The 20,381-nt window shown below is 43.2% G+C and overlaps 1 protein-coding gene across 3 annotated transcripts; it reads left to right on the top strand.

Annotated features, from left to right (window-relative positions):
- The first annotated feature begins 98 nt into the window (after nt 1-98).
- LOC120018138 (soluble calcium-activated nucleotidase 1-like) lies at nt 99-20,205 on the top strand. Of its 3 annotated transcripts, none has more exons than XM_038961164.1 (7): nt 99-335; nt 13,050-13,540; nt 15,452-15,578; nt 18,235-18,375; nt 18,514-18,570; nt 18,688-18,834; nt 19,107-20,205. In XM_038961164.1, the coding sequence occupies exons 2-7, from the start codon at nt 13,100-13,102 to the stop codon at nt 19,475-19,477; spliced, it is 1,284 nt and encodes a 427-aa protein (XP_038817092.1). In that variant the 5' UTR covers nt 99-335; nt 13,050-13,099; the 3' UTR covers nt 19,478-20,205. The 3 variants fall into 3 exon arrangements, with proteins under 3 accessions (XP_038817092.1, XP_038817084.1, XP_038817098.1); XM_038961156.1 differs by having other exon boundaries at nt 99-364; XM_038961170.1 differs by lacking the exon at nt 18,514-18,570 and having other exon boundaries at nt 99-364; nt 18,631-18,834.
- Nucleotides 20,206-20,381: the final 176 nt, after the last annotated feature.

The following is a 20,381-nucleotide window of genomic DNA, read 5'->3' as shown; positions in this document are numbered from 1 at the left end:
TCAGGGCCAATGTGTTCAACTCAGCGCGACGGACAGAATATTTTAAGCAAACGCTGGGTCAAGCGACGCGGAAAGGAACGGACCAATCAGGAAGCTCGTTGGAATGCGTCGGGTAGCGGTGCGGCGGCGGCTGTGCGTCGTCATGCGCGGCAAGTTGGCAGAGTTTCCAGAGTTCATTCCGCTCGCGCCAGGGAAGCAGCGACAAGGCGGAAGTAGAGCTGGCTGCCTCAACTCTCTTCCAGCGATGGAGCAGGGGGAGTAGGGACCGAGAACCACCGCATTAACCTTCTCCAAACAGTCGCTACGGGGGGACGTGGATACCTCCCTCTCACCCAGTGAGTACGGCCTGTCTAAAGTATACCCAGTAAGTACGGTCTGTCTAAAGTATACAAAGCCAGGCATAATAAAGTAACGGATAATTTCAACTGAAGCAGTCTGGAGGCGGATTTATCAATGCTATCCAATAAACTAGCCCCTAATGCTAAAGTTTTTTTGTACAAGCTAGCTAGGCGCTTGCTAAAAGTGGAATATACTTTCCGAAATTATTTCCGACCTTCTCTGACTTTTTCAGAGTTAACATTGATTGACAGTCATTCACCTAGCTTTTGACGTAGCTCCTACATGTATCATAGTTAGACCTCGATCATGACTCTGTTCCATTACTTTACACATATGAGTAATTGGACGAAGGCGTCTACAGTGGAGGTTTGTTAATAAGAGCCCAGACGTTCGGTCTGAACATTAACACGCATCGCTTGCGGTACGGTTTTGGAAGCATAACCTTATCGTTCATATAAGTGAGACATACTTTTCTCAAAACAAAAGGTTAAATTGAAACACACCTTTTATAGGGTTAGGGTTGGTGTTCCCACAAGGTCATATCTCCATGTTACAGCTGTTTACGGAAGACCGACGGAAGCATGCGACATGCTCATTATCTCGCATGCTCCGAACACCTGTGTGTAACAGAAGGCCGCCAGAAACATGTTGTCACTGAAAGATACTGTCAGCTGCGACTGTGATGAAGCCGGTTAAAACAGCATGCAGTAAGTATATATTGTATGTGTTTTGCATTTGTGAAATTATTTTGTGATATGAAAGTAGAGGGCTTTATGTTTCTAGAACCATATCGCAATCGATAATCGTTTCACGTTTAGATGGAGTATTTGGCTGTTTTGGCTGCAGAGATGGTCTACCTCTGGAAATAGCATAAGGTCCTTGGACCTTAAGGAGTGAAGGTATCAAAGCTAACTAGTAGCTAGATAAGCATTTGGTCAGTCTGCTAGTTTGACAGTCATTAGTTTTGCCCCAAGATTACTGGGGTGTAATCATTACACTGATTCTATAGCAAAACGTTTAGTCTCTTGCAAAAGTTTTGCAACAGAACCCATTTACTCTATAGAGATAGATGACTCATCTTTGTATCTGTTGAGTTATAGTGTCTGTGACAGAATGGGCAGTGCCATTGAAGCTAAAGCTATCTCCATTTTAAAGTACAGTAAAACCTCAATTAATAGGGTAGCCCGGGTGTATATTTGCTTGACATTTGTTGACTGTTTTTGTGCTTGCAAGTTGGCCCTCAATGACAATGTCCATGTTAACAGTTTATATCCATGATGAGTCTTCTATCGATCTATGGTTTACTCCAAACGGAAAACGCGAACAAGAGTTTGTATTGGACAAATTTGGTTAGGTCCATTCCTGGTTAGTTCCTTTTTCTCTGTTTGCTTCCGTTTGGTTCTTAAACAGTTTCCATAATGAATACACCCCTTGTAGTCTGGCTAGATTTCTGGCTCCACCTCTCTTCCTGTCTTCGTGGCCATGAGGTCTTGTTGGAGGGGACCTAGCTATATCAGGGGTGTCAAACTCTTTCAATAGACTTTATGCAGGTTTTGTTGTTTCCTTTTAATGATTCCGATTCAAGACGTAGACGACCAGGTGAGGGGAGTTCCTAACTAATCAATGGCCTTAATTGATCAAGGTCGCAGTTGTAAATGAGAACTTGTTCTCAACTAGCCTACCTGGTTAAATAAAAACATTTAAAAAATCAACTACAAGGGAGGAGGGAAAACCATTAGACACTCGGCCCTCCATGGAATGAGTTTGATCTGGTAGTGCACTATATAGGGAATAGTGTGCCATTTGAGACATATCCATTGTTTTATAACAGCCTATTAGCGAGTGATTATATCACCATAACAACAGTGGTGGTTTTGCCTCTTATGTGTTGTTTACTTATGGGTTAACGTTTCGTTATTTTGTGCTCCAGTCAATCAAACATTGTTACCTCATTTACCTGTATTAGGTTACATCATCTGGTTGCATCACAAATGGCACCTCATTCCCTATGTAGTGCTCTACTTTTGAACAGGGCACTATGGTAAAGTAGTGTACTATATAGGGAATAGGGTTCCATTTGGGACACACTTGGTTTGGAGTTTTTTTACTCTGTCATTATTGCACAGTTCTACCTTTCCTCTCACTGACTAGAGAGGGGGGGATACAGGGACGGAGAGGGGGATACAGGGACAGAGAGGGGGATACAGGGACGGAGAGGGGGATACAGGGACGGACGGAGAGGGGGATACAGGGACGGACGGAGAGGGGGATACAGGGACGGACGGAGAGGGGGATACAGGGACGGACGGAGAGGGGGATACAGGGACGGACGGAGAGGGGGATACAGGGACGGACGGAGAGGGGGATACAGGGACGGACGGAGGGGGGGATACAGGGACAGGCGGAGAGAGGGATACAGGGTAGGAGAGATGGATACAGGGACGGACGAAGAGGGGGATACAGGGACGGGCGGAGAGAGGGATACAGGGTAGGAGAGATGGATACAGGGACGGACGGAGAGGGGGATACAGGGACGGACGGAGAGGGGGATACAGGGACGGACGGAGAGAGGGATACAGGGTAGGAGAGATGGATACAGGGACGGACGGAGAGGGGGATACAGGGACGGACGGAGAGGGGGATACAGGGACGGACGGAGAGAGGGATACAGGGACGGACGGACGGAGAGATGGATACAGGGACGGACGGAGAGAGGGATGCAAAGACGGAGAGAGAGAGGGAGGGACGGAGAGATGGATAAAAGGAGGGAGAGAGGAAGAGATGGAAATCACTTGCTGGATGAGCGGGTGGCAGAGAGGATAAGGGGCTGGAGAAAGGAATGCGGGCAAGTGAAGGAGAGGAATATGCCTGTTGCTGAGCGCTCAGGAAGGAGGAGGAGAAATGGTGAATAACGGAACACAGCTGGATCTGAGAGAGGAAGAGATCAATAATCGTCACAGCTGGTTTCTGTGGCAGGCAGGTTTGGGTTTACATGCAGTGTGAGGGCGGTGATTTGGTGAGTGACTGCTTGAGTGAGAGTGTGTTTGTGTTAGAGGCACATGGTTTTGATAGGAGAGACCAGTGTTAGTCTCTTGTGGTCGGCTACCTCAGTAAGTCTTCACAGACTGGCTGATAACCTCATGATGATACATCCTACTCTCCTTACCTACACAGCTAACCTGTTGACATCTCTTTCTTTTACCTTTATTTAACTAGGCAAGTCAGTTAAGAACAAATTCTTATTTACAATGACGGCCTACTCCGGCCAAACCCTTACGACGCTGGGGCAATTGTGCGCCGCCCTATGGGACTCCCAATCACAGCCGGATGTGATACAGCCTGGAATAGAACCAGGGTCTGTAGTGACGCCTCTAGCACTGAGATGTAGTGCCTTAGACCGCTGCACCACTCAGGAGCCCTAACTGAAGTGGAACAGAACCAGTGTTTATGTAACAGTTTTTCTTTCCAAAATGGCACCCTATTCCCTACATAGTGCACTGCTTTTCAACCCTATGGCCCCTGGTCAAAATAAGTGCCTTAAAAAGGAAATATGGTACCGTTTTGGACACATCCTACAGTGTTTAGTAATCATTTAGTCTCTCCTAGACCAGAGACAGATAGTATCAAGGGAGACTCCACTCCACAGCAGTTGGTTCCCCTTACAAAGAAAATGTGTGTTTCCCTGGGGTCAAATACTATTTAAAATAATTTCAAATACATTATCTGGGCTTGATTGAGCTTGCCTGGCACAGTGGAACCAATAGAATAGTTGCAAGCAGTCAAACTCCACCCATCTGGGACTCCAACATGCTAGAGAGCAAACGCTAAAAGTCTTTGAAAGATTTAAAATAGTATTTGAACCCTGGTACGTATTCTACAGTATTGTAGTGTCTAGCCCTTGTTGCCTGTCTTGTAGCATTGCGTGACTCAGTAGTACAAGTGAGTGGGTGCATAACTGTGACAGAGGAACAACGGAACTAGTACCTACTTGTCTCTACCTTTTTTAAAGTCTGTTGCCCCTGGCAACCATGATGCAAGACATGCAGAGAACGGGTCATCTTCCTCCTCGTGAGGCAGGTGGTTAGAGCGTTGGATTAGTTAACCGTAAGGTTGCAAGATTGAATCCCTGAGCTGACAAGGTAAAAATCTGTCATTCTGCCCCTGAACAAGGCAGTTAACCCACCGTTCCTCGGCCGTCATTGAAAATAAGAATTTGTTTTTAACTGACTTGCCTAGTTAAATATAAAGGTGTAGAAAAAGAAAACGGCAAAATCGGCATCCAGAATTACCGATTTCCGATTGTTATGAAAACTTGAATTCGGCCCTATTTAATCGGCCATTCCGATTAATCGGTCGACCTCTACCACACACACACACACACACACACACACACACACACACACACACACAGCCCTCTCCAGTTTCAATTGGAAGACACCTGTTCCCTCTCCTCCACCCAGACATGGCACCCTATTCCCTACATAGAGCCTTATGGGACCATGTCAACAGTAGTACACTACATACAGAATGGGTGTTCAGGTACCACACCTGTGTTCAGGTAGGGGGAAGTTGCCCCTATACGCTGTTGTGTTGGGTCAGTTTGGCATTTTCCCTACTCCTAGTTAAAGATGGGACTGGGGTAGGTGAAGCTGACTAGATCTGTATCTAGTGGTAAACGACACCTAGAAGAGCTGGTAGCCCAGGGTCATATTCATTAGTGCAAACTTGTTGCAACAGGAAATGTTACGCAAAAAAAAACGGACATTCTTTCTTATTGGATAAGTTCAGTTTCTGTCTGTTTTCTTTTGTTTAGTGTCTAGTGAATACGACCCAGTTCTGGGGAGCCTTGTTCAGTCACTAGCTGGTTTAGTGTCTAGTGAATACGACCCAGTTCTGGGGAGCCTTGTTCAGTCACTAGCTGGTTTAGTGTCTAGTGAATACGACCCAGTCCTGGGGAGCCTTGTTCAGTCACTAGCTGGTTTAGTGTCTAGTGAATACGACCCAGTCCTGGGGAGCCTTGTTCAGTCACTAGCTGGTTTAGTGTCTAGTGAATACGACCCAGTTCTGGGGAGCCTTGTTCAGTCACTAGCTGGTTTAGTGTCTAGTGAATACGACCCAGTCCTGGGAAGCCTTGCTCAGTCACTAGCTGGTTTAGTGTCTAGTGAATACGACCCAGTTCTGGGGAGCCTTGTTCAGTCACTAGCTGGTTTAGTGTCTAGTGAATACCACCCAGTCCTGGGGAGCCTTGTTCAGTCACTAGCTGGTTTAGTGTCTAGTGAATACGACCCAGTCCTGGGGAGCCTTGTTCAGTCACTAGCTGGTTTAGTGTCTAGTGAATACCACCCAGTTCTGGGGAGCCTTGTTCAGTCACTAGCTGGTTTAGTGTCTAGTGAATACGACCCAGTTCTGGGGAGCCTTGTTCAGTCACTAGCTGGTTTAGTGTCTAGTGAATACGACCCAGTTCTGGGGAGCCTTGTTCAGTCACTAGCTGGTTTCCATCTAATTTGCTGACAGATCTTCATGCAAATATTTAACAATCTGCATACAGAAACATTTTTGCATTTTCCCAACAGTGGAGTCTCCTTCAAACAGACTTGTTGCGGTTAAAAGTCAGTGCATGATGACTTGGTGAACAAAATGTACTTTTAAATGTTTTATTTGGTACATGAAAACTTTAAGTTCAATGTGTTTCCATCACATTTTCACCTCCACGTGTTCTCTAGCCACAGCTGTCACATGCAGTGTGGTTAGGCTACCTACATTATGATGTTATTATGGATACGAGCAAGAGGATTTTTTTATTAGTCAAGCGGCAGTTAAGCATCAATCATGTCACCAGAATAAGACCCTGGATATTTATTGAAAGGAGCATCAAGCTCATCACCGTGCACTTTCACCACCCTGTGAAGTTCATCACAACTTATTTCATCTGTAGCCTAATAAACTGATAAACAATATAATGTTCAGCACCAGGCTGCAGTATAACAATAAACAGTGGACAATATAATGTTCAGCACCAGGCTGCAGTATAACAATAAACAGTGGACAATATAATGTTCAGCACCAGGCTGCAGTATAATAATAAACAATATAATGTTCAGCACCAGGCTGCAGTATAACAATAAACAATATAATGTTCAGCACCAGGCTGCAGTATAACAATAAACAATATAGTGTTCAGCACCAGGCTGCAGTATAACAATAAACAATATAATGTTCAGCACCAGGCTGCAGTATAACAATAAACAGTGGACAATATAATGTTCAGCACCAGGCTGCAGTATAACAATAAACAATATAATGTTCAGCACCAGGCTGCAGTATAATAATAAACAATATAGTGTTCAGCACCAGGCGGCAGTATAATAATAAACAGAGGACAATATAATGTTCAGCACCAGGCTGCAGTATAATAATAAACAATAAACAATATAGTGTTCAGCACCAGGCTGCAGTATAATAATAAACAATATAGTGTTCAGCACCAGGCTGCAGTATAATAATAAACAGAGGACAATATAGTGTTCAGCACCAGGCTGCAGTATAATAATAAACAATAAACAATATAGTGTTCAGCACCAGGCTGCAGTATAATAATAAACAGAGGACAATATAATGTTCAGCACCAGGCTGCAGTATAATAATAAACAATATAGTGTTCAGCACCAGGCTGCAGTATAACAATAAACAATATAGTGTTCAGCACCAGGCTGCAGTATAATAATAAACAATATAATGTTCAGCACCAGGCTGCAGTATAATAATAAACAATATAATGTTCAGCACCAGGCTGCAGTATAATAATAAACAATATAGTGTTCAGCACCAGGCTGCAGTATAACAATAAACAGTGGACCATATAGTGTTCAGCACCAGGCTGCAGTATAATAATAAACAATATAGTGTTCAGCACCAGGCTGCAGTATAACAATAAACAATATAGTGTTCAGCACCAGGCTGCAGTATAACAATAAACAATATAGTGTTCAGCACCAGGCTGCAGTATAACAATAAACAATATAGTGTTCAGCACCAGGCTGCAGTATAATAATAAAAAATATAATGTTCAGCACCAGGCTGCAGTATAACAATAAACAATATAATGTTCAGCACCAGGCTGCAGTATAATAATAAACAATATAGTGTTCAGCACCAGGCTGCAGTATAACAATAAACAATATAGTGTTCAGCACCAGGCTGCAGTATAACAATAAACAATATAGTGTTCAGCACCAGGCTGCAGTATAACAATAAACAATAGTGTTCAGCACCAGGCTGCAGTATAATAATAAACAATATAGTGTTCAGCACCAGGCTGCAGTATAACAATAAACAATATAATGTTCAGCACCAGGCTGCAGTATAACAATAAACAATATAGTGTTCAGCACCAGGCTGCAGTATAATAATAAACAATATAATGTTCAGCACCAGGCTGCAGTATAATAATAAACAGCGGACAATATAGTGTTCAACACCAGGCTGCAGTATAATAATAAACAGCGGACAATATAGTGTTCAGCACCAGGCTGCAGTATAACAATAAACAATATAATGTTCAGCACCAGGCTGCAGTATAACAATAAACAGTGGACAATATAATGTTCAGCACCAGGCTGCAGTATAACAATAAACAATATAATGTTCAACACCAGGCTGCAGTATAATAATAAACAATATAGTGTTCAGCACCAGGCTGCAGTATAACAATAAACAATATAGTGTTCAGCACCAGGCTGCAGTATAACAATAAACAATATAGTGTTCAGCACCAGGCTGCAGTATAACAATAAACAATATAGTGTTCAGCACCAGGCTGCAGTATAATAATAAACAATATAGTGTTCAGCACCAGGCTGCAGTATAATAATAAACAATATAGTGTTCAGCACCAGGCTGCAGTATAATAATAAACAATATAGTGTTCAGCACCAGGCTGCAGTATAATAATAAACAATATAGTGTTCAGCACCAGGCTGCAGTATAATAATAAACAATATAGTGTTCAGCACCAGGCTGCAGTATAACAATAAACAATATAGTGTTCAGCACCAGGCTGCAGTATAATAATAAACAATATAATGTTCAGCACCAGGCTGCAGTATAACAATAAACAATATAGTGTTCAGCACCAGGCTGCAGTATAACAATAAACAATATAATGTTCAGCACCAGGCTGCAGTATAACAATAAACAATATAGTGTTCAGCACCAGGCTGCAGTATAACAATAAACAATATAGTGTTCAGCACCAGGCTGCAGTATAATAATAAACAATATAATGTTCAGCACCAGGCTGCAGTATAACAATAAACAATATAGTGTTCAGCACCAGGCTGCAGTATAACAATAAACAATATAATGTTCAGCACCAGGCTGCAGTATAATAATAAACAATATAGTGTTCAGCACCAGGCTGCAGTATAATAATAAACAATATAGTGTTCAGCACCAGGCTGCAGTATAATAATAAACAATATAGTGTTCAGCACCAGGCTGCAGTATAATAATAAACAATATAGTGTTCAGCAACAGGCTGCAGTATAACAATAAACAATATAATGTTCAGCACCAGGCTGCAGTATAATAATAAACAATATAGTGTTCAGCACCAGGCTGCAGTATAATAATAAACAATATAGTGTTCAGCACCAGGCTGCAGTATAATAATAAACAATATAGTGTTCAGCACCAGGCTGCAGTATAATAATAAACAATATAGTGTTCAGCACCAGGCTGCAGTATAACAATAAACAATATAGTGTTCAGCACCAGGCTGCAGTATAACAATAAACAATATAGTGTTCAGCACCAGGCTGCAGTATAACAATAAACAATATAGTGTTCAGCACCAGGCTGCAGTATAACAATAAGCAGTGGACAATATAATGTTCAGCACCAGGCAGCAGTATAACAATAAACAGCGGACAATATAATGTTCAGCACCAGGCTGCAGTATAATAATAAACAATATAGTGTTCAGCACCAGGCTGCAGTATAACAATAAACAATATAATGTTCAGCACCAGGCTGCAGTATAACAATAAACAATATAGTGTTCAGCACCAGGCTGCAGTATAACAATAAACAGTGGACAATATAGTGTTCAGCACCAGGCTGCAGTATAACAATAAACAACGGACAATATAGTGTTCAGCACCAGGCTGCAGTATAATAATAAACAATATAGTGTTCAGCACCAGGCTGCAGTATAATAATAAACAATATAGTGTTCAGCACCAGGCTGCAGTATAACAATAAACAATATAGTGTTCAGCACCAGGCTGCAGTATAACAATAAACAATATAGTGTTCAGCACCAGGCTGCAGTATAACAATAAACAATATAGTGTTCAGCACCAGGCTGCAGTATAATAATAAACAATATAGTGTTCAGCACCAGGCTGCAGTATAACAATAAACAATAGTGTTCAGCACCAGGCTGCAGTATAACAATAAACAATATAGTGTTCAGCACCAGGCTGCAGTATAACAATAAGCAGTGGACAATATAATGTTCAGCACCAGGCTGCAGTATAACAATAAACAGCGGACAATATAATGTTCAGCACCAGGCTGCAGTATAACAATAAACAATATAGTGTTCAGCACCAGGCTGCAGTATAATAATAAACAATATAGTGTTCAGCACCAGGCTGCAGTATAACAATAAACAATATAATGTTCAGCACCAGGCTGCAGTATAACAATAAACAGTGGACAATATAATGTTCAGCACCAGGCTGCAGTATAATAATAAACAATATAGTGTTCAGCACCAGACTGCAGTATAACAATAAACAGTGGACAATATAGTGTTCAGCACCAGGCTGCAGTATAACAATAAACAATATAGTGTTCAGTACCAGGCTGCAGTATAACAATAAACAACGGACAATATAATGTTCAGCACCAGGCTGCAGTATAATAATAAACAATATAGTGTTCAGCACCAGGCTGCAGTATAATAATAAACAATATATTGTTCAGCACCAGGCTGCAGTATAATAATAAACAATATAGTGTTCAGCACCAGGCTGCAGTATAATAATAAACAATATAGTGTTCAGCACCAGGCTGCAGTATAACAATAAACAATATAGTGTTCAGCACCAGGCTGCAGTATAATAATAAGCAGTGGACAATATAGTGTTCAGCACCAGGCTGCAGTATAATAATAAACAATATAATGGTCAGCACCAGGCTGCAGTATAACAATAAGCAGTGGACAATATAGTGTTCAGCACCAGGCTGCAGTATAACAATAAACAATATAGTGTTCAGCACCAGGCTGCAGTATAATAATAAACAATATAGTGTTCAGCACCAGGCTGCAGTATAATAATAAACAATATAGTGTTCAGCACCAGGCTGCAGTATAACAATAAACAATATAATGTTCAGCACCAGGCTGCAGTATAACAATAAACAATATAATGTTCAGCACCAGGCTGCAGTATAATAATAAACAGAGGACAATATAATGTTCAGCACCAGGCTGCAGTATAATAATAAACAGAGGACAATATAATGTTCAGCACCAGGCTGCAGTATAATAATAAACAGAGGACAATATAATGTTCAACACCAGGCTGCAGTATAACAATAAACAATATAGTGTTCAGCACCAGGCTGCAGTATAACAATAAACAATATAATGTTCAACACCAGGCTGCAGTATAACAATAAACAATATAATGTTCAGCACCAGGCTGCAGTATAATAATAAACAGAGGACAATATAATGTTCAGCACCAGGCTGCAGTATAATAATAAACAGAGGACAATATAATGCTCAGCACCAGGCTGCAGTATAACAATAAACAGTGGACAATATAGTGTTCAGCACCAGGCTGCAGTATAACAATAAACAATATAGTGTTCAGCACCAGGCTGCAGTATAACAATAAACAATATAATGTTCAGCACCAGGCTGCAGTATAACAATAAACAATATAATGTTCAGCACCAGGCTGCAGTATAATAATAAACAGTGGACAATATAATGTTCAGCACCAGGCTGCAGTATAACAATAAACAATATAGTGTTCAGCACCAGGCTGCAGTATAACAATAAACAATATAGTGTTCAGCACCAGGCTGCAGTATAATAATAAACAATATAATGTTCAGCACCAGGCTGCAGTATAATAATAAACAGTGGACCATATAGTGTTCAGCACCAGGCTGCAGTATAACAATAAACAGTGGACAATATAGTGTTCAGCACCAGGCTGCAGTATAACAATAAACAATATAGTGTTCAGCACCAGGCTGCAGTATAACAATAAACAATATAGTGTTCAGCACCAGGCTGCAGTATAACAATAAACAATATAATGTTCAACACCAGGCTGCAGTATAATAATAAACAATATAGTGTTCAGCACCAGGCTGCAGTATAACAATAAACAGTGGACAATATAGTGTTCAGCACCAGGCTGCAGTATAATAATAAACAATATAGTGTTCAGCACCAGGCTGCAGTATAACAATAAACAGTGGACCATATAGTGTTCAGCACCAGGCTGCAGTATAACAATAAACAATATAATGTTCAGCACCAGGCTGCAGTATAACAAACAATATAATGTTCAGCACCAGGCTGCAGTATAACAATAAACAATATAATGTTCAGCACCAGGCTGCAGTATAATAATAAACAATATAGTGTTCAGCACCAGGCTGCAGTATAATAATAAACAGTGGACAATATAGTGTTCAGCACCAGGCTGCAGTATAACAATAAACAATATAGTGTTCAGCACCAGGCTGCAGTATAATAATAAACAGTGGACAATATAGTGTTCAGCACCAGGCTGCAGTATAACAATAAACAATATAATGTTCAGCACCAGGCTGCAGTATAACAATAAACAATATAATGTTCAACACCAGGCTGCAGTATAACAATAAACAATATAGTGTTCAGCACCAGGCTGCAGTATAACAATAAACAGTGGACCATATAGTGTTCAGCACCAGGCTGCAGTATAATAATAAACAATATAATGTTCAGCACCAGGCTGCAGTATAACAATAAACAATATAGTGTTCAGCACCAGGCTGCAGTATAACAATAAACAGTGGACAATATAATGTTCAGCACCAGGCTGCAGTATAACAATAAACAATATAGTGTTCAGCACCAGGCTGCAGTATAACAATAAACAGTGGACAATATAGTGTTCAGCACCAGGCTGCAGTATAATAATAAACAATATAATGTTCAGCACCAGGCTGCAGTATAATAATAAACAATATAGTGTTCAGCACCAGGCTGCAGTATAACAATAAACAATATAGTGTTCAGCGCCAGGCTGCAGTATAATAATAAACAATATAATGTTCAGCACCAGGCTGCAGTATAACAATAAACAATATAATGCTCAGCACCAGGCTGCAGTATAACAATAAACAATATAATGTTCAGCACCAGGCTGCAGTATAATAATAAACAGTGGACAATATAGTGTTCAGCACCAGGCTGCAGTATAACAATAAACAGTGGACAATATAGTGATATGGACATTTTCTCTTTTCCTCTTTCCAATTCTCTTTCTCCTTTTACCCCCTGCATCTCTGGCTTCTTTCTCTCTGTCCATCACTCACTCACTCACTCACTCACTCACTCACTCACTCACTCACTCACTCACTCACTCACTCACTCACCCGTCCCTTCTTTCCCTCCCCCATGTCCATTATCTCAGGGTATAATTCAGAGCCGGAACGTGGTGGTGGTCCTGATGATTCCAGTTCCATGAATTCCCTGCGGATCTCCGTTCGAGGCCTTCCCGCCCTGGCCTTCATGGCCTGCGCTGCCTCCGACCCCCGCTTCCGCCTGAAATGGAGGGCCATCACCGTGGCAACGCTCCTTGCCCTCGCCCTGCTGCTCTACCTGCACCAGACGACGGGGGTCGGGACTGGCGGCAATGACTTCTTCGGCGGCGTCTCCTCTGACCGCCTCCATCACCACGGTAACGGGGCGCAAAGCTGGTGGACGAACAATGACAAGGAAGTAAACAATAATGGTAACCGTCAACCGGTGGCTGCAGTGAGATCCAACGGCGGCGTCAACTGGAAGAATAAACACTACAACGACACATATCCTCTCAGCCCGCCGGAGAGGATTGCGTCCGGGAGCATCCGGTACCGTATTGGGGTGATCGCCGACTTGGACACGGCCTCAAGGAGAACCAAGGTATTTCAATCATGCTCCTTGATAAAAAAAAAACACATTTCAGCTTTATCTGTAATTAGACTGTGTTTATGTTCTTTTCTTTTTCATTTATTCCTTTTTATTATAAATCTCCCCAATTTCGTGGTATCCAATTGGTAGTTACAGTCTTGTCTCATCGCTGCAACTCCCGTACGGACTCGGGAGAAGCGAAGGCCGAGAGCCGTGTGCCCTCCGAAACACGACCCAGCCAAGCCGCACTGCTTCTTGACACAATGCCCGCTTAACCCGGAAGCCAGCTGCACCAATGTGTCGGAGGAAACACCTTACACCTGGTGACAGTGTCAGCGTGTACTGCGCCTGGCCGCCACAGGATTTGCTAGTGTGCGATGGGACAAGGACATCCCTGCCGGCCAAACCCTCCCCTAACCCGGACGACGCTGGGCCAATTGTGCGCCGCCCCATGGGCCGGCTGCGACTGAGCCGGGACTCGAACCCAGGATCTCTATTGTCACAGCTAGCAGTGTGATGCAGTGCCTTAGACCACAGCTAGCAGTGTGATGCAGTGCCTTAGACCACAGCTAGCAGTGTGATGCAGAGCCTTAGACCACAGCTAGCAGTGTGATGCAGAGCCTTAGACCACAGCTAGCAGTGTGATGCAGAGCCTTAGACCACAGCTAGCAGTGTGATGCAGAGCCTTAGACCACAGCTAGCAGTGTGATGCAGAGCCTTAGACCACAGCTAGCAGTGTGATGCAGAGCCTTAGACCACAGCTAGCAGTGTGATGCAGAGCCTTAGACCACAGCTAGCAGTGTGATGCAGAGCCTTAGACCACAGCTAGCAGTGTGATGCAGAGCCTTAGACCACAGCTAGCAGTGTGATGCAGAGCCTTAGACCACAGCTAGCAGTGTGATGCAGAGCCTTAGACCACAGCTAGCAGTGTGATGCAGAGCCTTAGACCACAGCTAGCAGTGCGATGCAGAGCCTTAGACCACAGCTAGCAGTGCGATGCAGAGCCTTAGACCACAGCTAGCAGTGCGATGCAGAGCCTTAGACCACAGCTAGCAGTGCGATGCAGAGCCTTAGACCACAGCTAGCAGTGCGATGCAGAGCCTTAGACCACAGCTAGCAGTGCGATGCAGAGCCTTAGACCACAGCTAGCAGTGCGATGCAGAGCCTTAGACCACAGCTAGCAGTGCGATGCAGAGCCTTAGACCACAGCTAGCAGTGCGATGCAGAGCCTTAGACCACAGCTAGCAGTGCGATGCAGAGCCTTAGACCACAGCTAGCAGTGCGATGCAGAGCCTTAGACCACAGCTAGCAGTGCGATGCAGAGCCTTAGACCACAGCTAGCAGTGTGATGCAGAGCCTTAGACCACAGCTAGCAGTGTGATGCAGAGCCTTAGACCACAGCTAGCAGTGCGATGCAGAGCCTTAGACCACAGCTAGCAGTGCGATGCAGAGCCTTAGACCACAGCTAGCAGTGCGATGCAGAGCCTTAGACCACAGCTAGCAGTGCGATGCAGAGCCTTAGACCACAGCTAGCAGTGTGATGCAGAGCCTTAGACCACAGCTAGCAGTGCGATGCAGAGCCTTAGACCACAGCTAGCAGTGTGATGCAGAGCCTTAGACCACAGCTAGCAGTGTGATGCAGAGCCTTAGACCACAGCTAGCAGTGTGATGCAGAGCCTTAGACCACAGCTAGCAGTGCGATGGAGTTATTTTATTCATCCGTTTGCTTTATAACTGTTTTACTCTGAAGCGTGTGGTGATTTTAAATGTACTCAAAAGAAAATGTGATTGGATTTGATGTTAATTCAACAAGCTTATTTTATTTTAAAGAGCAGACATGTTTAGCTACGTCAGTATTTCTTAATTTATCTTATGTTATTTTATCTTAAGAGAAATTGTTTATTCTACTCCTATGTCCTGTAGGGTCAGACGTGGTTTAGCGTCATGCGGAGGGGCCACCTGGTGGTGTCTGAGAGTGGGGACAGAGTGGAGGTGGAGTGGGACGCAGACAGCCTGACCCTGGAGAGCCACCTGGCTGAGAAGGGACGAGGTGGTTTTAATTACTGTGGTTCCATCTATAATGGCACTCTCTTCCCTATTTAGTGCACCACTTGGTAGTGCAGTATACAGCGAATAGGGTGCCATTTGGGACTCGAACCGTGTTGTACCATTTTTTCAAATGGCTTCAAAGCTTTTTTTTTTATATCAGCATTTGTCACAAACTGCTTTTAAAGCTGGGGTGACCCGACCAAATTCACATAGAAATGTGTGTTATAGATCTGTAGTTCTCATTGAAAGCAAGTCTAAGAAGTGGTAGGTCTGTCCTATGTGCGCTATTTCTGTGCTTCCTGTTCTTAAGTTTTAGGTTCTCTACACTATACCTGCATTTTATCACAACTATTAGAATTGTAGCAACCAGGAAATGGCTGAGTGATTTCTGCATAGTGTGTCTTTACAGTAACCCGGCCTAGACCCCAAAGACTAAGCAGAAGAGGAGAATGGTTTAAACCAGGGGTTCTCAAACCTCTCCTCAGGGACCCCCAAGTCGTTCCATGTGTTTGATCTATTCCAGAGCTAGCACACCTGATTCAACTTGTCAACTAATCATCAAACCGTCAACTAGGTGAATCAGGTGAGCTAGTTCTACAATGGAATTGTGAAACGTCCGAGGTTCCACGAGGAGAGGTTTGAAAGCCACTGTGTTGTGTTCTCTGCCTGGCTGCCAGACCACTCTGATTCTGCTCTCTTGCCAACTCCTTATGTAAGGAGTGGCTAGAGGGCAGAGACGGACTGGCAGCCAGGCTAGTATCACATAACAGTAGTTGGAATGTGTTCTCCTTCTGTCATATGAGAAGTATAAATCTTCAGAAAGTATTCATACTCCGTGACTTATTCCACATTTTATTGTGTTACAGCCTGAATTCAACATAGCTTTAATATGTTTTTCCTCTCACCCATCTACACACAATACCCCGTAATGACAAAGTGAAAACATTTATTGAAAATGAAATCCAGAAATATCTTATTTACATAAGTATTCACACCCTTGAGTCAAGACATGTTAGAATAATCTTTTGCAGCGATTACAGCTGTGAGTGTTTCTGGGAAAGTTTCTAAGAGCTGTGCACAGTCTTTGCCTTCTTAATTAAAAAAATATTCAAGCTCTGTCAAATTGGTTGTTGATCATTGCTAGACAACCAAGTCTTGCCATCGATTTTTAAGTAGATTTAATTCAAAACTGTAACTCGGCCACTCAGGAAGATTAACTGTCTTCTTGGTAAGCAACTCCAGTGTAGATTTGGCCTTGTGTTTTAGGTTATTGTCCTGCTGAAAGGTGAATTAATCTGCCAGTGTCTGTTGGAAAGCAGACTGAACCAGGTTTTCCTCTAGGATGTTGCCTGTGCTTAGCTCTATTCCGTTTCTGGTTTATCCTGAAAAACAACTCTGCCCTTAACAATTACACGCATGCCCATAACATGATGCAGACACCACTATGCTTAAAAATATGGAGAGTGGTACTCAGTAATGTGTTGTATTGGATTTGCCCCAAACATAACACTTTGTATTCAGGACAAAAAGTGAATTGCTTTGCCACATTTTTAGCAGTATTACTTGTTTAGTGCGTTGTTGCAAACAGGATGCATGTTTTAGAATATTTTTTATTCTGTACAGCCTTCCTTCTTTCCACTCTGTCAATTAGGTTAGTAATGTGGATGTTGTTCAACAATGTTGTTGAAGTCTCAGCCATTCAACTCTTTAACTGTTTTAAAGTCACCGTTGGCCTCATTGTGAAATCCGTGAGCGGTTTCCTTCCTCTCCTGAGTTAGGAAGGACACCTGTATCTTTGTAGTGACTGGGTGTATTGATACACCATCCAAAATGTAACTAATAACTTCACCATGCTCAAAGGGATATTCAATGTCTGCTTTTTATGTGTTCCCATCTACCAATAGGTGCCCTTCTTTGTAAGGCATTGGAAAACCTCCCAGGTCTTTGTGGTCGAATCTCTGTTTTAAATCCACTGCTCGACTGAGGGACCGTCATTGTATATAAGAATTTGTTCTTAACTGACTTGCCTAGTTAAATAAAGGTTCAATATATAAAAAAAAAAAAGGTAAATAAAAGATGAGGTAGTCATTCAAAAATCATGTTAAAGACTATTATGGCACACAGAGTGAGTTCATGCAACTTATGTGACTTGTTAAGCACATTTGTATCTCTGAACTTAAGGCTTGCCATAACAAAGGGGTTGAATACTTACTGACTCAAGACATTTCAGTTTTTTATTAATTAGTAAAAATGTCTAAACATTCTTCCACTTTGACATTATGAGGTATTGTGTATGAGGCCAGTGACAAATCAATCTCAATTTAATACATTTTAAATTCAGGCTGTAACACAACAACATATGGAAAAAGTTAAGGAGTGTGAATACTTTCTGTACTTAATATTAATGAAGACTGCGCTGGGTGCATCGTATTGACCGACTGATCATCGTATTGACTGACTGATCATCGTATTGACTGACTGATCATCGTACTGACCGACTGATCATCGTACTGACCGACTGATCATCGTATTGACCGACTGATCATCGTATTGACCGACTGATCATCGTATTGACCGACTGATCATCGTATTGACCGACTGATCATCGTATTGACCGACTGATCATCGTATTGACCGACTGATCATTGTACCCTCAGGTATGGAGCTGTCGGAGCTAGTTGCGTTCAACGGTCACCTGTACAGTGTGGACGACCGTACAGGAGTTGTCTACAGGATAGAGGGGAACCAGGCGGTACCCTGGGTTATACTGACTGATGGAGACGGGTCTGTCTCAAAAGGTCAGTGTGTGTGTGTGGGGGGCTCAAAACAGAGTGGCTGGCCCTGAAGGATGAGTGTCTGTACGTGGGGGGGTCTGGGTAAAGAGTGGATCACCAGGACCATACTGTAATAACCTCTAACCCTTGACCTCTGTGTAGGGTTCAAGGCGGAGTGGCTGGCGGTGAAGGATGAGTGCCTCTACGTGGGGGGTCTGGGTAAAGAGTGGATCACCAGGACCATACTGTAATAACCTCTAACCCTTGACCTCTGTGTAGGGTTCAAGGCGGAGTGGCTGGCGGTGAAGGATGAGTGCCTCTACGTGGGGGGTCTGGGTAAAGAGTGGACGACCACTACCGGAGAGTTCATCAACGACAACCCCCAATGGATCAAGGTGGTGGGTTACCGCGGCGACGTGGAACACGAGAACTGGGTACCGCGTTACAACGCCCTGCGCCGCGCAGCCGGGATTCAACCGCCAGGTGAGGGAGGGGGGCGGAGTCTAATACACCTGTCTTTAATCCTCTTGGTTCCTGGAAGAATGTATGACACACCCTTTAATCTTTCTGTCACGCTAACTCTCTCTGTTCCTCTGAAGATGTCACTTTCTATTGTCTTTCTCCGAGGCGACCTGATGCACCAAGTCAGTTGTGTGGAAAAACACTCCCTCAATCATCTCACCATCTCTGTCAACTGGATTAATCTCACACTTTCTCTCTCATATATCTCCCCTTTCTCTCTTTCTCCCGTCCAGGTTACCTGATCCATGAGTCTGCGGCGTGGTCCGACCGCCTCCAGCGCTGGTTCTTCCTCCCCCGCCGCGCCAGCTCCGAACGCTACGATGAGATGGCCGACGAGCGCCGCGCCACCAACCTCCTCCTCTCCTGCCCCTCGGACTTCCGCGACATCACCGTGGGGCACGCTGGACCGCTCCACCCAACGCACGGTTTCTCCTCCTTCAAGTTCGTACCGGACACCGACGATCAGATTGTACTCGCGTTGAAGTCTGAGGAGGACGCGGGGAAGATAGCGACGTATATCCTGGCGTTTACGTTAGACGGGAGGATGTTACTGCCAGAGACGAAGATAGGAGACCTGAAGTATGAAGGACTGGAGTTTATTTAAAATGGAGGGATGGGGAGATTGGAGAGAGGGAGAATACAACAGGACAGGGTTGGTTGTTAGAACTTACAAACATCACCTACCTGTGAAGTAGTGTGATGAGGTAGGAGGACTCTGTTCCAGGAAGGTCCCAGTCATCACCAAGGTTGTCCAGAAAAATGACTAGTGTTGTAAGATTCTTCACATGGGCAACTTCCTGCCCCCAAAAGAGTCTGGGTTTAAACAGGCAGCCCAATTCTGAGGTTTTTACCAATCACATCAGATCTGACTGGTCAAAATAATTGGCTGCATATCTAAACGCAGCCTAAGGAGACCTATGGTTGAACAACGGACGTAAAAACTGACGCTCACAGGAACAAAAATACTAAAATTGACAGGGTTGTGTTCAGTAGGCACAAATCGGAAAGAAACGTTTTAAAACTGAGCATTAATTACCTGAAGTTGTCCAATAAGGCCAGTAATTTTGGGGGTGTTCTGTTAGAATGTTTGTGCCTTCTGAAGAGGACCCTTGTTTAAACTAACACTGACTCACAAATGCAAAACTTAGATGACGTTGGGTTGTCAACATATGTTGACCAGACTACTGAATAAGATGCATGATCTTCTTACACCAGCTGTTATCTTAATAACTTGTTTTCTCTTAAAACAGAACACCTCAGATTAAAATGTTCACATGTCATTCTGGTTCTTGATCAGAGTTGGTTGAATAATGAACAGCTTACCACAGAAAACATGTCATACAGATTCAAATTGGTCAAATCTTTATTGATCACAACATAAAACAGATACAGTACATTAGTTAGATCCTGGTTGATTTAAATGCAATCAATCACTTCAAGTTATCATTCCATTAATATGGGATTGTTCAGGGAAGTCATAATTTAAAACATACCATTAACTGATTGGA

The sequence above is a fragment of the Salvelinus namaycush genome, chromosome 2, assembly GCF_016432855.1.
Source record: "Salvelinus namaycush isolate Seneca chromosome 2, SaNama_1.0, whole genome shotgun sequence".
Taxonomy (NCBI): Eukaryota; Metazoa; Chordata; class Actinopteri; order Salmoniformes; family Salmonidae; genus Salvelinus; species Salvelinus namaycush.
This window is presented reverse-complemented; position numbering and strand designations above follow the sequence as displayed.

What these genes read in the sequence shown, in the direction of transcription:
- LOC120018138 (XM_038961164.1), top strand. Translation starts at nt 13,100, where the DNA reads ATGAATTCCCTGCGGATCTCCGTTCGAGGCCTTCCCGCCCTGGCCTTC. An exon ending in AGACGGGTCTGTCTCAAAAG is followed by an intron (nt 18,376 to 18,513) that starts GTCAGTGTGTGT and finishes ACCTCTGTGTAG; the next exon opens with GGTTCAAGGCGGAGTGGCTG. An exon ending in AGCCGGGATTCAACCGCCAG is followed by an intron (nt 18,835 to 19,106) that starts GTGAGGGAGGGG and finishes TCTCCCGTCCAG; the next exon opens with GTTACCTGATCCATGAGTCT.